Raw genomic sequence first — 14,589 nt, 5'->3', positions numbered from 1 at the left:
CTGTATTCCACGCTGTGTTACGGGTCTTTATTGAGCTATGTGCATTGTTACATAGACAACAATGTACCAGTGATCTGATCAGTAAAAAAAAAGTTTGTGGTTTTTACTGTGCAAAAGGCCTAAGTGTGCTGAGGGCAGACTATTAGTACGTTTACACCATGCAAAAACATTAACCTCAGATTCTAAAACACAAAGACTGAAAGAGGGATAGGCCATATCTGAAACACAAACTGTACTAAGGATTATTGGTGAAATGTTTTAGACGTCAAAGGCTACCTTTCCCTGCATTTGCCTGTCAATCATTTAGGGGTTTTGGAATCTTTAGTTAAATACAAAGTTTTCCTTGGACTAAAAGTACGGTTTATCTACCAAGATGCTCCTTAGTTTACTTATTTTAATGAAAATACAATCTGAAATACAATATGACATGAACATTTCATCTTTTGTTACAAAACATTCATTATTTACAAATCAGTGTATCTTTTTTCAATGCTTTTTATCTTTTCAGCATAGATCATCTTGGAGTTCTTACTGTCATGCCTTTTATCTTTTCATCATAGATCATCTGGGAGTTCTTACTGTCTTCAGTCCAATTTAGCATTTCAGGGTAAATAGGGTAAGATTAAATATGTACGGTTAGTCCATTTCTCTGTGGAACATGGTAAAATGTTCTGAAAACTAGTTATACATTATTTTAATATATTGAATATTTGTCCTCTTTCTTAATCCTTCATGTAATCAGGAATTGTCTTTTGGCTGAAGGACAGTGGGGTCAGAGGGAATGCACACCTTTAAGCCTCAAGATAAAGATCATTTTTCATGAAGTTTCTTCAGGAGTATCCCCTTGTCTCTTGTAACGCTGCATTTCAGAATGCAGACCTAGATCCAAAAACATTTTATTTAATTTTTTTAATAGAGAACTTCTATAGGTTGGGTGGACAACTACCCATAGATATTTATATCATGGTTCCAAAACGACTGTCAATCCTGAGAATGTTCTCATATCATCCGCTAGTCAAACCAATTCATGTGGCCTGAATAGAAATTTATAATTTTCCAGTGCTTGATCCATTTGTGGTCAGAATGTAATTAAAAATGTTGAACCCACTGTGGCTTACTACACAAAACTGTAAAATATGCAAAGGTTTTAGCGGTATAGCTTATAATAATTCACATGAGGTTTATTGTGATGGAGCAGTAAATGGAACCTAATGCCATAGTCAAAGTAACTCTCGTTGTGTATAATTATGATATACTCTGTTTCTCTGAAAATAAGACCTAGTGTGATTGTCGGTGATGGCTGCAATATAAGCCCTACCTCCCAAGTAAGCCCTAGTCCTTGTAGGTCTTATTTTCAGGGAAAATGGGGTAGGTCTTATTTGGGAGGGGTAGGGCTTATATTGCAGCCATCACTGACAATCACGCTAGGTCTTATTTTCGGGGAAACAGGGTACAAGAGAACAGCAGAAAAGTCAGTAGTGCTGATTTATGAAAAAAAAAAAAAATCTCATGAATGCCATGCCATGCCTGCCCATAACAAACCGGTAAAGGTTTCTTTATTTTCATTCTTGAAAATTAACTGGAAAAAAAATGTGAACTACAACAGATTATGAAGGCAACAGCTCCATTTTCATTGCTCTGGTTTATCTCTTATAGCCTTATAAATCTCTTAAAGCAAACTTGTCAGCCAAAGGTGCCTGTTCTAACCCTTATAAGGCAGAATAGACTCCTTTCACCCCTATGAATTTAGTTTTATGAAGGCCCTGACTTCCCTAGGCTTACACTGCCCACCAGCTATACTATTCTTCATTGAGAGCACCCATCTGGACCATACAACCACACTCTTAATGGACGAGAGGGATGGATGTTGGACAGAACTTAGCCGTGAAGTCAGATAAATTGAGCCTTTAGTATCAATGTTACTTGTCTTTTCTGCTCTTGGACAGGGCTATTACCATTTAAAAGTAAATCTGTATTGAAAAATGTAGACAGGGAAAATGCTAGTTGCATGAATCATGGTCAAAGAGCTAGCAGCAAGCAAAATCAGTGTAATGTCAATATTAAAGCCACTGGAACAGCATGACAGGCAAGCAAAATGGCATTTTCAAAAGGAGAGGTCAGCAAAGTTCTCCTCCATATATTTCTCTCAATACATGTTTCCTTAACAACTCTAAACTGGCTGGCGAGTTCACTTTGAAGAAAAAATGAAATTTTTCATTCTGGAATATTGTTGCCAGGAATGTCGGGAAGTGTTCCTGGTTCTTTTGTTATTACAACTGAATGATCAGTAACAGACGTGGAATGTTCTGGAGCATTGTCACCAGCCTTTTTCTCCTTTGGAATGTACTTGACAACGGCATTAATGAATTTGCCCCTGAAATCCTTGCTAAGGAAATTATAAAGAACTGGATTCGCCACACAGTGAAACAATGAAGTGCAGTCAATTATTTCATAGAAAAAATAAAGAATATGTGCAAAACGGCAGTAGACAAAGATGTAGGATCCATGTAGTGTCAGTATTATCACAGTGGCATGATAGGGCAGCCAGCTAAGTAGGAACGTCAATATGTAGGCATAAATAAGCCGACAGTGTCTTCGGCTTTCTGGTCTTCCAGATTTCTTAATGTGATAGGCAGTCATCAGATTGTAAACGAGGATTATAACAAAAGGGATCAGGAACCCAAGGATTGTTGTCATGAGAGTAACCGCAAGAGCCCATTCATCATAGGACTCAAATGGTGCCATAAACATGCACACAGGGTCTGAAGTATCCACCAATTGCATGTGGATAACATCTGGTATGGGGAAAATGGCAGAAATCACCCAGATACCAATACAAAGACCTTTTCTGATCTTTACCTGGTTTTGACGCCAGAACACTGAAGACGATGTTAGAGTCAAGTAGCGGTCCACGCTTAGAGCAGTAAGAAAGTATATACTGCTGAACATGTTGGCAAAATAGAAATAATGTGTAAATCTGCACAAAAATCCACCCCAGAGCCATGTGTATTCCAGAAGTGCCTCCAGCATCCAGAAGGGCAAGGAAAGAACCACTCCAAGGTCTGCCACTGCCATATTTAAAATATAGAGATTAACAGAGCTCTTGCTTCTTCTTGATTGCCAGTTTACCCATATCACTAGTAAGTTTCCAGCCAGACCAAAAACAAATGTAAGTAGATACAGAATAAAGAGGAAGATCTGTTTGACACCTTCATCTAGATCAACTTCGCAGAGGGAGAAAGAATTGTTGAGGTAGTACATAAGCTCTGTCCAGTTGTGGATATCTTCATACTGCTCATCAGATTCCAAACTTCCAAACTCTTCAGCCATTTCAAATGAAAGTAACGACTTCTGAAAAAAGAAGCATAATAATTAGAAAATCCTTTAAAATGGCTGATAAGATTATGTCCACAATAGTGTAGCCAGAATGTGTGTGCTGTTTGTCAGGTGCAGATAGGACTTTTTTCTAATATTTATCTAGCTTGGGTAAACAGCAAACTGATTCAGTGAAATATACTGTGGACTATCTTAGTGAATTAAAGCTGAACTCTAACCAAACCCCTAAAAAAGGATTGAGATACATTTATGAAAGCTGTTTTAACTGTAAAATAATTAGTATTTTGATAACCAGCCCTAAGATTTACACTACCATATTTAACAGCGGACTGCCTATACACGATCACTCCAAAGTCCAATCATTTAGAACGCGATGATGTATGACAGGACTAGAAAACGAAGTTCAATAGCCAGTAGCCAATAGCTGCCCTTGTGTCGTATTTGGTCCGTCGGAATAGCATACAGACGTTTTTTTTTATACTGAGCTCAGGACACATCCCCATGCCACCAGCCGCCCACCAAGGACCATGGTAAGCAGTGTCAGGAAGAAGAGTAGAAGGAGAGGGGAACAATGAACTCAGGAGTGCTCAGCTCTGGGTTCGGAGGTGTCAAATGCTGGGCTGAAAAGTTAGGTAAACAGCTGATCAAGCACAGGACTGTGCTTGATCACTTGCAGGGAGGGGGCAGAGAAGTCATTATGGCTCTAATGCCACATACACACGACCGGACTTTCCGGCAGAAAAGGTCAAACGGTCTTCTCGACAGAGTTCTGACGGACTTTCGACAGAGTTACGACGGACTTCAGACCGAAAGGACTTGTCCACACACGAATGGACCAAAGTCTGCTCAATTTGAATGTGATGACGTACGACGGGACTAGAAAAGGAAGTTCAATAGCCAGTAGCCAAAAGCTGCCGTAGCGTCGTGTATGGTCCGTCGGACCAGCATACAGACGAACGGCTTTCCCAATTGAAATTGATTCCGTCGGACAGATTTGAAACATGTTCTGTTTCTAGGTCAGTCGGAAATTTTGAAGAAAAAAGTCAGATGAAGCCCATACACGATCGTAATATCCGAAGGAATGATTCCGTTGGACCTTTTCTGCCAGAAAGTACAATTATGTGTACGTGGCATTAGACTCCTGATGCCCCTATAAAAAGAACCTGTCACTTTCCGGTTCTATCCTGTAGGGGGCTTGTTAGCCCCTTTTTGATCTAAATAGATAGACTCAAATGATCGTGGGTGTGGTTGCCATCATCCCAATATATAATTTTTAAAGCATGTCCTCATTTTGTGGGATTTTTAAGGCAATAAACATATTGATTTTTATAAAATCATCTATTGAAAATTGAAATTTTATTGTCATTAAAATTGTAGAAATTTGTAAAAGGAAATTATACAATTATAACATGAACTTGAGTCAGCATATCATATATCAAATACTTCAAGGATATTGTGCAAAGTGATATCCCCCATCTATAGAATAATATTCCACTCCGTTGATGGATGGATGGATGAGTGCAGTAGGTGGGAGTATCCATGCATCAACAGGGTGGAATGTTAGCCTATAGATGGGGAATACCACTTTGCACAATATCCCTGAAGTATTTGATATATGTGATATGTTGACTCGAGTTTGTTATGATTGTATAATTTCCTTTTACAATTTTAATGAGACAACATTTTTTTAAGCATTACCCCCTCACCCCTCCCCCCCCACCTTCCCACCTTTTACTGCCCTCATTCAATCCAGCAATGTGCTTACGCTCACTCCCAGGTTTCACTGGCTTTGCTGGGGCACCGGGAGCAATTGGCTTGCAGCGGCAGGGCTCGGGAGAGAGCACGCACGAGTGCCCTAATGGGATGCAGCTTCCCATGGGGGCACTGGACAGAGGGTAGCCAGGAGTGCCGGCAGGGGACCCGAGAAGAGGAGATTCACGTGCGCTCTGTGAAATTCCATTGCACAAGGTAAGTATAGACATGTTTGTCATTTAACCCCCCCTGACGGTCTTCCCGAGTCTGGCTCGGGGTGGAATTTTTGTACCATTAGCGGTAACCCGAGCCAGACTCGGGACTGCATCGCTGGATCCAGGAGGACGCTTACTTACCTTCTCCCTCGGATCCAGCGTTGTCTCCCCGCTGTATGAGCGAGCCGTGTCCCGCTCGATCTATCACAGAGCCGATCTCCATTCCCTGCGAGCGTTGCGGCGCACGGGGACGGAGATCGGCGCCAAATTCAAAAAGTGAAACACACAGTATACATACAGCATTATGCAATCTTACAGAATACATTGCTGTATGTAAATATTTCACATCCCCTTTGTCCCTAGTGGTCTGTCCAGTGTCCTGCATGCAGTTTTATATTATAAAAACTGTTCTTTATGCCTGGAAACTGGAGATTGTCCATAGCAACCAAAACCGTACCTTTACATCAAAAATGGTTTTAGACCAGCTAGAAAATTGCGATAATAAATTAGAATCACTCGCAGAATTGAGCAACAGCGATTTGTGGGGAGATCCGTCATCAAATATTGAAAAGTAATGACAGTGACAATTCTGCAACTGAGCAAATTTCAGTGTTTTTGATTTGATTACATTATTGAATACTTTTTATTATTGTTATATTATTATTTGGTACAATTATTTATAGTTATTTATTATATTATAATTTATGATTTCATTTTTCAAACTTTATTATACCCGGGATGTCTGCTAGACTCTGGTTTGGACAGATTTAAGAGAGTTATTCCTAAGAATTACAGGACTACAATATAAAACGCCAAATTTTCATGCAAAATAATGGTACCGATTTTAGTACCTAAAATCCGAAATAATCGTACCGCCAGGGAGGTTAAAGAAAAAAAAGTTTACCTTTACAATCTCTTTTTAATATTTTGTTTTTAAAAAGCAACACCTTTTGTCCAACACACACAAATGCACGGATACAAATGTGCATGCAAAGCGCACGTGTTTATTCATGCTTATCTGTAAATTGATGACCTATAAATGCTTTTAAAGCACCTCCTATGGACAATTTGCATGTTTGGTTTTAAATCCTGACATGTTTGGTAACTATTTACTTTACTCAATCCCTTCTCAAAAAAATTGTGTTTGTTTGCATTAAAATGTATTATTTTTTTTCCCCCTAGAAATATAAATTTGATAAATACTAACTAAATAATACTTAATATGCAAATATTGAGCAAAATAAAAAATAGAAACTGCCATTGTACTATTCTACAGGGCCTGATTTTTCAGAAAATATACCGGTATGATTGTTTTGGGGTTTAATTTTTCAGCAGATTTGTATGTATTGCCCAAAACGCAAAGTGGCTAGAGAGGACTACAGAACACCACCCCTCTCCTCTTCTACTATAGGGGGAGGTGATTTATAATCTTCATTGGCAACTTTGAACAATATAATGGAATTCTTAACATTACCTAAAAAAGATTCCAAACTTTTATTAGCACTTGACATCAAAATGGCATTGCCCAATAAAAGGTGACCTGGGTGGTTTGCACCATCCAGATCACGGACTGGTAGGGTACAGTCAATAAAATTGACTTTTATCATGAATATTATACTATTTTAGAAACAGCCCTCTCAATACAATTCAAACTAACTGACTAAAATGATGACACAATTTCCATTTTCATATGGGCACTAACAGAACCCCCACATACCACAAAAAACTTTGACCACTGACTTTACTGGTAGGGAGGTCCTCTATCCCAATCTCTGTAAGTACTACAAAGACATGCAAAAGGCTCTCTTTATGAATAAAGCTTGAATCCTCCATAATTGACCCACATGCCTTTAAAGATCCTCATGTATAGCACCTGCAGATTACCATTGCACAACTACTCCAATAATGTTCCATTCACTAGCCTCATGGTGAATATTATGACTAACAGTGTAAATACAATCTATCTCTTCTTCCTCAATTAAATTAACTTCTCGTAGATTGGAAGTATTTGTGTAGCCCTCTAAGTAAGTTATATCTAATCTGTAAGTAAGGTTTTGCCCTGACACTTACCATCTCATCCAACTATTCAACTTTTCTGCGTTTTTGATTTGGAAAAGACTGGTTGTTATGTCATGCTTTGAGCATATTTGGCATCAAGCCTCACTAAGTGAAGTCACTCTATACAACATATTTTCTCAAGATTGAAAAACGAGAGCTGCCATTGTTGCATTAGCAAGGGCTGTCATCCTTTTCTCCCCTTTACAGCTTATTGTGTCACTAAAGAGGGACACATATGCAGCCAGTAAAGTTACAAACTTGAGCAGAATACTCTGCAGCTCTGATTTCATAAAGAAAACTTTTGAAATAGGAAACATTGAAGCTACAAATGCTGACTACTTCTGAAAATGCCTGGTTGTTACGCTAACTTTCTTGTTCAGTACTTTTGGTTACTGCCAAGAGTACCATGTTAGAGCCTACAAATGGTTCATTATGTCAAGATATATTCTGATATTAGGCATAGCTATTTTGCTGCCTTATGTCTGAAATATGTTTTCCTTTTCCATGTTTACAGTCATATTTGGGAAATCAACACTATGGGGGTTATTTATTAAAGGAAAATACACTTTGCACTGCAAGTACACTTGAAAGTGCAGACGCTGTAGATCGGAGGGGAACATGCAAGGAAAATAAAAAACAGCATTTTAGCTTGTACATGATTGGATGATAAAATCGACAGAGCTTCCATTAATTTCAGATCTACCCCTTATGCCGCGTACACACGGTCGAACTGTTTGACGTACTTAGTCCGTCATACAATCCGACGGACAATCCGGCGTGCTTTCCACTGAACGGACTTGACCACACACAGATACACAAACAGTCCGACGAAAGCTTGCGCGATGACGTACAGCACTTACGACGGGACTAGAAATAGGACGTCCAAGACACAGCAAAGCCCTGTAAATCCTTTCTGGGCATGCGCCATTCTTAGTCCGTCGGACTAGCATATTGACGACCGTATTGTCCGCTGAAACCAAAGTACAACGGAAAGATTTTTGGAAAAACCAAAATTCTTAGTACTCCGGACTGCACGCTGAAAAAGTCCGCTGAAGCCCACACACGAGCGGATTGTCCGCTGAAATGTGTTTCAACGGACTAAGTACGTCAAACAGTTCGACAGTGTGTACGCGGCATTAGATTTAGAGCAATTGCACTTTCAAGTACACTTGCAGTGCAAAATGGATTTGCCTTTTGTAAATAACTCCCCATGTTAGGTGTTCCCATCACCTAGCATATCTATAAACAATTTTAAAAATACAATTCTTACCCTTCTAGTTGTTTCTTCTAAGCAGTTGTATACTTAGGACTTTATTAGCAGCTTGCTATTCTAAACAATTAAGGGATGCTATTCTGATTACCCAAGTGCTTTTAAGAGACAGACCAAGGGACATTATTAAGTCCATTAACATACAGTGTACCACCTAAGCCTTCAGATTTTTTTACCCCTTGTTAGGACAGACAGCGTGCAAATCTAATTTAGCACTGATAAAAAGATCTGCCAGCACATCCATAAAATTTCATAGAAGAGAAGAGCTAGGTTGGATTTTTAAGCAAATTAAAATGTAAGCAGCAATTTTTACTATTTTTTTGTCCTATGTAACTTTAAACAATATAAAGTATGTGATATCCCAATTTTGCTATAGAAGCAAGAATAGTTCAGTAAATCTTCTTTACCAGCCTAGATTTTGCATGGCCATAAACAGCCCAATTCTCCACCCTGTCAGATAACCTTCTGTAATGCTGGATAAATGAGCTGTTTAGGCATATCTCGCTACCACAGATGTCCTCGCAGCCATAAGAAGTATTCATTAATCATGCCCAGAGATCTTACCCATTTTTGAAAAATCTCTTTGCACTGGGGCCAGTTCTTCCCCTTTCTCATTTAAAAGAAGAAAGGAAGTTCATTGCATAATGGATGCAATATGTTGATTGTGTAGGTAAATGCTTACACGTGTAATTTACCAAAATTTTTTCATTTACATGGAAATCTTCTTATTTTAATATGTGCTGTTCTAACTGCGACATTCTAGAAGTGCATGTTCGTTTAGTATTTACCCCATCATTATGTGCTGTCAACACTACTTAGGACATTAGCCTGTTACGGTAATTGCCTGTAGCCTGTAATATTGTTTTAACAACAGGGATCAGCATATAAAATACTATAGGAAATGCAACACAACCTTTTTTGTCTGAGACAGACTGGGATTGATTTACTAAACCTAGAGAGTGCAAAATCTTGTGCAGCTATGCATGGTAGCCAATCAGCCTCTAACTTCAGCCTGTTCTATTAAGCTTTGACGATAAAACCTGGAAGCTGATTGGTTTCTATGCAGAGCTACACTGGATTTTGCATGCTCCGGTTTTAGTAAATCAACCCCACAGATAGATATGGCAAATAGCAATACTTCACCATATTTCTTCCCCAGTAAGGTTTGCCAGGATGATTGGAAATCCATTATGCAATTTTTTTTCGTAAAAAAAAAAAAAATTCTAAAGTTCACATGTGTACATCCTATTTATACAACAATAATTGCATTGTTACATACATAAAACTCAGTTTTATATGTCTAAAGGTATTCTTATACATTTCCCATAATACAAGTGACTGTGCTGCAATTTAGTGACAGTCTTAGGTTATATGCTTTAAAGATCCTTGCAAGATGGACGGGTTGGATTTAGGAGATGTTATTCATTGGTACATGCATGTTCTCATTCATTCTATTTTGGTACATACAGGCATACCCCACTTTTAAATACACAATGGGGTTTATTTAGTAAAGCTGGTAAGTACAAAATCAGGCTCACTTCTGCATAGAAACCAATGAGCTTCCAGGTTTTATTACCAAAGCTTAATTGAACAAGCTGGGGTTAGAAGCTCATTGGTTTCTATGCAGAAGGGAGCCTGATTTTGTACTTTCCAGCTTTAGTAAATAAACCCCATTGTGTACTTAAAAGTGGGGTATGCCTGTATGCGATAGCTATATTACTTATGAAAACAGCAAGTGCAAAGTATTTTTACAGCCTGCTTGACTTATTGACCTAGAAAGAAAGATTCCACAAACAGTATATGGTTCTAGCCTAATACTTTGCTTAAAGAGCCATCAATTAGCTTAGCTGAAGATCGACAAGTTCATAGTGTAATAAATGGTTTTGTGATTTACCATTATATCACAGTTAGTGACCAACTCCAACCAATGTCAGATTCAGCACTCTTGATGATCTGTACACATGTAGTGGCTTGATTATTGGACTCAAAAGTAAATGCAAAACTTTCTGTGCCAACACAGAACCACAGACGGGACTGTCAGGAGACAAATGAGTCTGATCATTTGGAATAATAATAATATATCTCGAAATCTACACCAGTATTTCAGGAAAATGCTTAAAGAGGGTCCAGTGGGTTTGCGTTATGTGTTGTTTTTTGTTTCTTAAAAATCCCAAATGGACCTAGAATATGTAAATCCAACATTTCGTATTCCTGATATGTCTCTGCTGTACTATATACATGTGTGAAAAAAGTATCCTGTTCTCTTTGTATTGTTTCCTTTATGTGAAATCCCTGATGTTACCGCCAGTAATTCTGCTTTCCTATTAAAGTGATTGTAGAAGATAGTTTTTAATTTTTTTAAAATAACAAAAATATCATACTTACCTCCACTGTGCAACTCGTTTTGCAGAGTGGCCCCAAACATCCTCTTCTGAGGTCCCCCGGCAGCTCTTGTGGCTCCTCCCCACATCAGATAACCCCTTAGGAGAAGCTCTCTCCCGATGGGGTTACCTTGCGGGCGCGCTCCCGAGCCCAGCATTTGCATCCACAGACATGAATGCCGGACTCGGCCCCGCCCCTGACGCCTATGTCATTGGATTTGATTGACAGCAGCGGGAACCAACAGCTATCAATCTATCCAATCGAGCCAGGACCCCATGGAGAGAGGGACAGCAGGTCCCCGCCAAGGAGATGAAGGGGCTCAGGTAAGTAAAACATGGGTGCTGGGGGGGCAGTGACTGCCAGGTGTTTTTTTCACCTTAATGCATAGGTGAAGAAACACAAGCGTTTACAACAACATTAAACAGAACACAGCATGGTCAGTTCTCTAGCTGTGTTGGAGTCTTTGAACCTTTTACTGAGCTCTTATGCAGCTGAGAACAGAGGGAATGAGATCACTTATAATAATAGGGAAATAAATGTACATAATTTTTTTTTTATATTTATACACAATTGTTTTGCCTTATATTTCTATTTTAAACAGAACAGGTTGTTTAACAAGATGGGAGTTTACATATACTAAACCCCTATGACAGGTCAACTTAGGTACACAGCTCTTTATAACAGATTTGCTCTACCCATTGCAAATTATTGTAAACAGTTTAGGTGCAGTTTTAAGTGTTCACTCAAATGTGATATTCCAGGTTTTTACGCGGCTTCTGATTTGAACCATCAGTAACACAATTTGCAGTGACTGAAAGGTACTAAAATGACATGTGTTGAAGCATAAAATGAAAAAGTCAACTAGTATTCTGACATATTATTGTTCTCCGTATTCATTTGTAGCATTTAAATCAACCCCTGCTCTGTGTAAATACAATCACTATAGATAGAGGATGTAAAACATTCCATCGGTAGAAAAAAAAAGTTACCCAAATTTCAAAAGGAAGATAAAAACCTTTTCCTGTTGTTTGATATCTGTTCAGTACTTAGAGGGTTATTTTTACAAACATTCCAGAGTGAGAGGTCAGACACTCTATGTGAGCTTTATGGAGTGAAAAGGAAATGCTAGGAAGTATTTAACAAGAGAGGCATGGACTCATTCTACAAATGGGCAGTTATATAAAAACAATTGGTTTTTATATTCGTATCTCTATCTAAAAATAATTGTTCTTGTTGTAATAGTTGACATGGGTGAAAACTGTACTTATTCAAATCTCATAACCCAAGAGGACAATCTGTTGATTTCCAGCTGTTCTATCACAAATAATGAGACTCACCAGAATGCAATGTCAAAACTGATTTTAAATGATCAGTGTTCGTGTATTGAATATCAAATAATTACCCATCCACTTACTTTGTCTTGAGAATAAAGAGTTTAAGAAAACTCATAATAAGAAAGTACACACTGTAGATATTTTTGCATGAGGCACATTTATTATTTAAAATTTTCTTTTTTTTTAATATTGAAGACTATTTTAGCTGAATCTATAGTACATATTAGCTAAACAAGTATGTGGGTTATTAGGTTTTTCAATTCTGTTCAGTTGACTTTTTTTTTATTTTTTTTTATTAGTGCACATCTATTATTCTACTCTTTAATATAACTCTTTAATATATAAATCTACTCTCTAAACTTTAATATATTGCAGCTTAGATGAGGTGGTAGCAAATTTCCCTTCTTTTCAGGATTTTTTTCCCTTCATTAACACCTGGTGACTCCTGGTGTCAGTAACACACTGCCTGCTCTAAGGAGACAACTCTTACCTGCACTGTATCTATTGAGGCGCAGCGTTGTCACCCTAGGCTGCGATACCTGATTTAGACTACACACACCTATACATAGAAGATAGCTGATAACATTATTGGACATCTCAGTTCAGCTCAGTGCAGACTTAACCTGTTGCAAGCTTGTTCTGGGTTAGTAACACAACCCATATTGACTCCAGAGACTGGCATGTATCCATCATGTTTCATGGGAAGGTTGGTGATGGCAGCCTACATGCCAATGCATTATTTTATTTAATACAGGTATTTATATATAGATTTGTAAATAGTAGATTGTAAATTCCTTGAGGGCAGGGGCATTATTAATCTAAAGTGCTGTGTAAACTGACAGTGCTATATATGTACCTTAAATAAATAACTCTGACAATTTTACATTTTGCACAGTCCCTGTCCTTGTGGAGTTTACCATCTAAGGTCCCTATCTCACAAGCATACATATGCACACTAGGGCAAATTTATACAGGATCCAATTAATCTACCAGCATGTCTTTGGAGTCTGGGAGGAAATTCACACAAGCACAAAGAGAACATGCAAACTCCATACAAACAGTGTACTGACCAGGATTTGAACCCAGGACCCTAGTGCTGCAAGGCAGAAGAGCTGGCCTCTAATGAATAAATTAGAATTAATTTTCACTTTTCTGACTTCATCACACTAAATTCTGATTGGTTGCTATGAATTGCTATACTTAATAATAAGGAATCAATATTGAATAAGGTAAGTATATAAAAATGTTATATAAAAAGTATATACAAGCATAAAACATACAGTATAGGTTTAAATCCATATAGTTGTGCTAAGTAAAATGCACATTTAAAGGTTGTTACTTTTTTTTAAATAAACCCTAATTAAAAGATTTTTTTTTGAGATGTAAAATGTATAATTTTACTATAATTATAGTTGTTGCTGTTGCACACTTTGCAGATTTCTGCAAGGTAATACATGTATCCTTATGACTCCATCTGAAAACCCTGTGCTATATTGTATACAAGTATACAGGTTTTGTGTGAGCTACTTTCAAAATGAAGAGTCCAGCGTTATTAGTGTTCCACCAAGGAATATTCTATGTTAAGAACAGAGTCTGAGTGTCATATCTTGTAATCTGTGCTCCGGGCATAGTAAGATTATCATGGAAAGGTTTTCTTACCTGTAAATATGCTGTACGAATTGCCTGTGATCTAAGTGAATCTTTTTCCCAGCTGTTTGCGAAGATTCTCTGCTGCAAGTGGCATGAGCTATTTTACACTTGAAAGTAGCCTTTGCTTTCAGGAAATGATCCTGTATATCCTGAAGCTGCAATCATTGCTGTGGCTTTTGCTGCCCAGGATATCCTCTTATGCAAACTCAAACACCTTCTAAGATTCTCCAAGCCCCTAAGTGGATCGGTCCCTTTGTCCTGAGAGGCATGAATGCTGCAAAGAGGAATCTCTAAATAAATAAGTCTCTCCTTTCTCCCATGGCGCACATAAAAATACGGGGGTTATTTTGTTTTCATTCTTGCCTATAGCTTACGCGTGTGATTAACACATTGGCTTGAGTTTTCAAGCTGTGAGAATTACTGTATGGTGTAGTGCAAATATTTTACTAGATATTTCAAAGCACGTTCAAATTGATCCACAAGACAGGGGTTAAGAAGAGTTTGCAGATCATAAACATTATGCATTTTTTGGAGGGGTCATGTCTGAATTCTGAACTTTCCCTCCTTTAAAGGTCTAAACACAAAAACTTGA

The 14,589-nt window shown here is 38.1% G+C and overlaps 1 protein-coding gene across 2 annotated transcripts; it reads right to left on the bottom strand.

Moving 5' to 3' along the window:
* Positions 1-380: 380 nt before the first annotated feature.
* Positions 381-14,234, bottom strand: ACKR5 (atypical chemokine receptor 5). Of its 2 annotated transcripts, none has more exons than XM_077483554.1 (2): positions 14,007-14,234; positions 381-3,351 (listed from the first exon to the last, which is right to left on the bottom strand). In XM_077483554.1, exon 2 carries the CDS (start codon positions 3,328-3,330, stop codon positions 2,215-2,217), a length of 1,116 nt encoding a protein of 371 aa, XP_077339680.1. In that variant the 5' UTR covers positions 3,331-3,351; positions 14,007-14,234; the 3' UTR covers positions 381-2,214. The 2 variants fall into 2 exon arrangements, with proteins under 2 accessions (XP_077339680.1, XP_077339681.1); XM_077483555.1 differs by lacking the exon at positions 14,007-14,234 and adding an exon at positions 11,017-11,116.
* Between the last annotated feature and the right edge of the window lie 355 nt (positions 14,235-14,589).

Source organism: Lithobates pipiens, unplaced genomic scaffold (assembly GCF_037356315.1).
Source record: "Lithobates pipiens isolate NorthernLeopardFrog02 unplaced genomic scaffold, aLitPip1_a1.2 Scaffold_16, whole genome shotgun sequence".
NCBI lineage: Eukaryota > Metazoa > Chordata > Amphibia > Anura > Ranidae > Lithobates > Lithobates pipiens.
Note: the sequence above shows the minus strand (reverse complement) of the source record. Positions and strands in the feature narration are given on the sequence as shown.

What these genes read in the sequence shown, in the direction of transcription:
- ACKR5 (XM_077483554.1), bottom strand. Translation starts at nt 3,330, where the DNA reads ATGGCTGAAGAGTTTGGAAGTTTGGAATCTGATGAGCAGTATGAAGAT.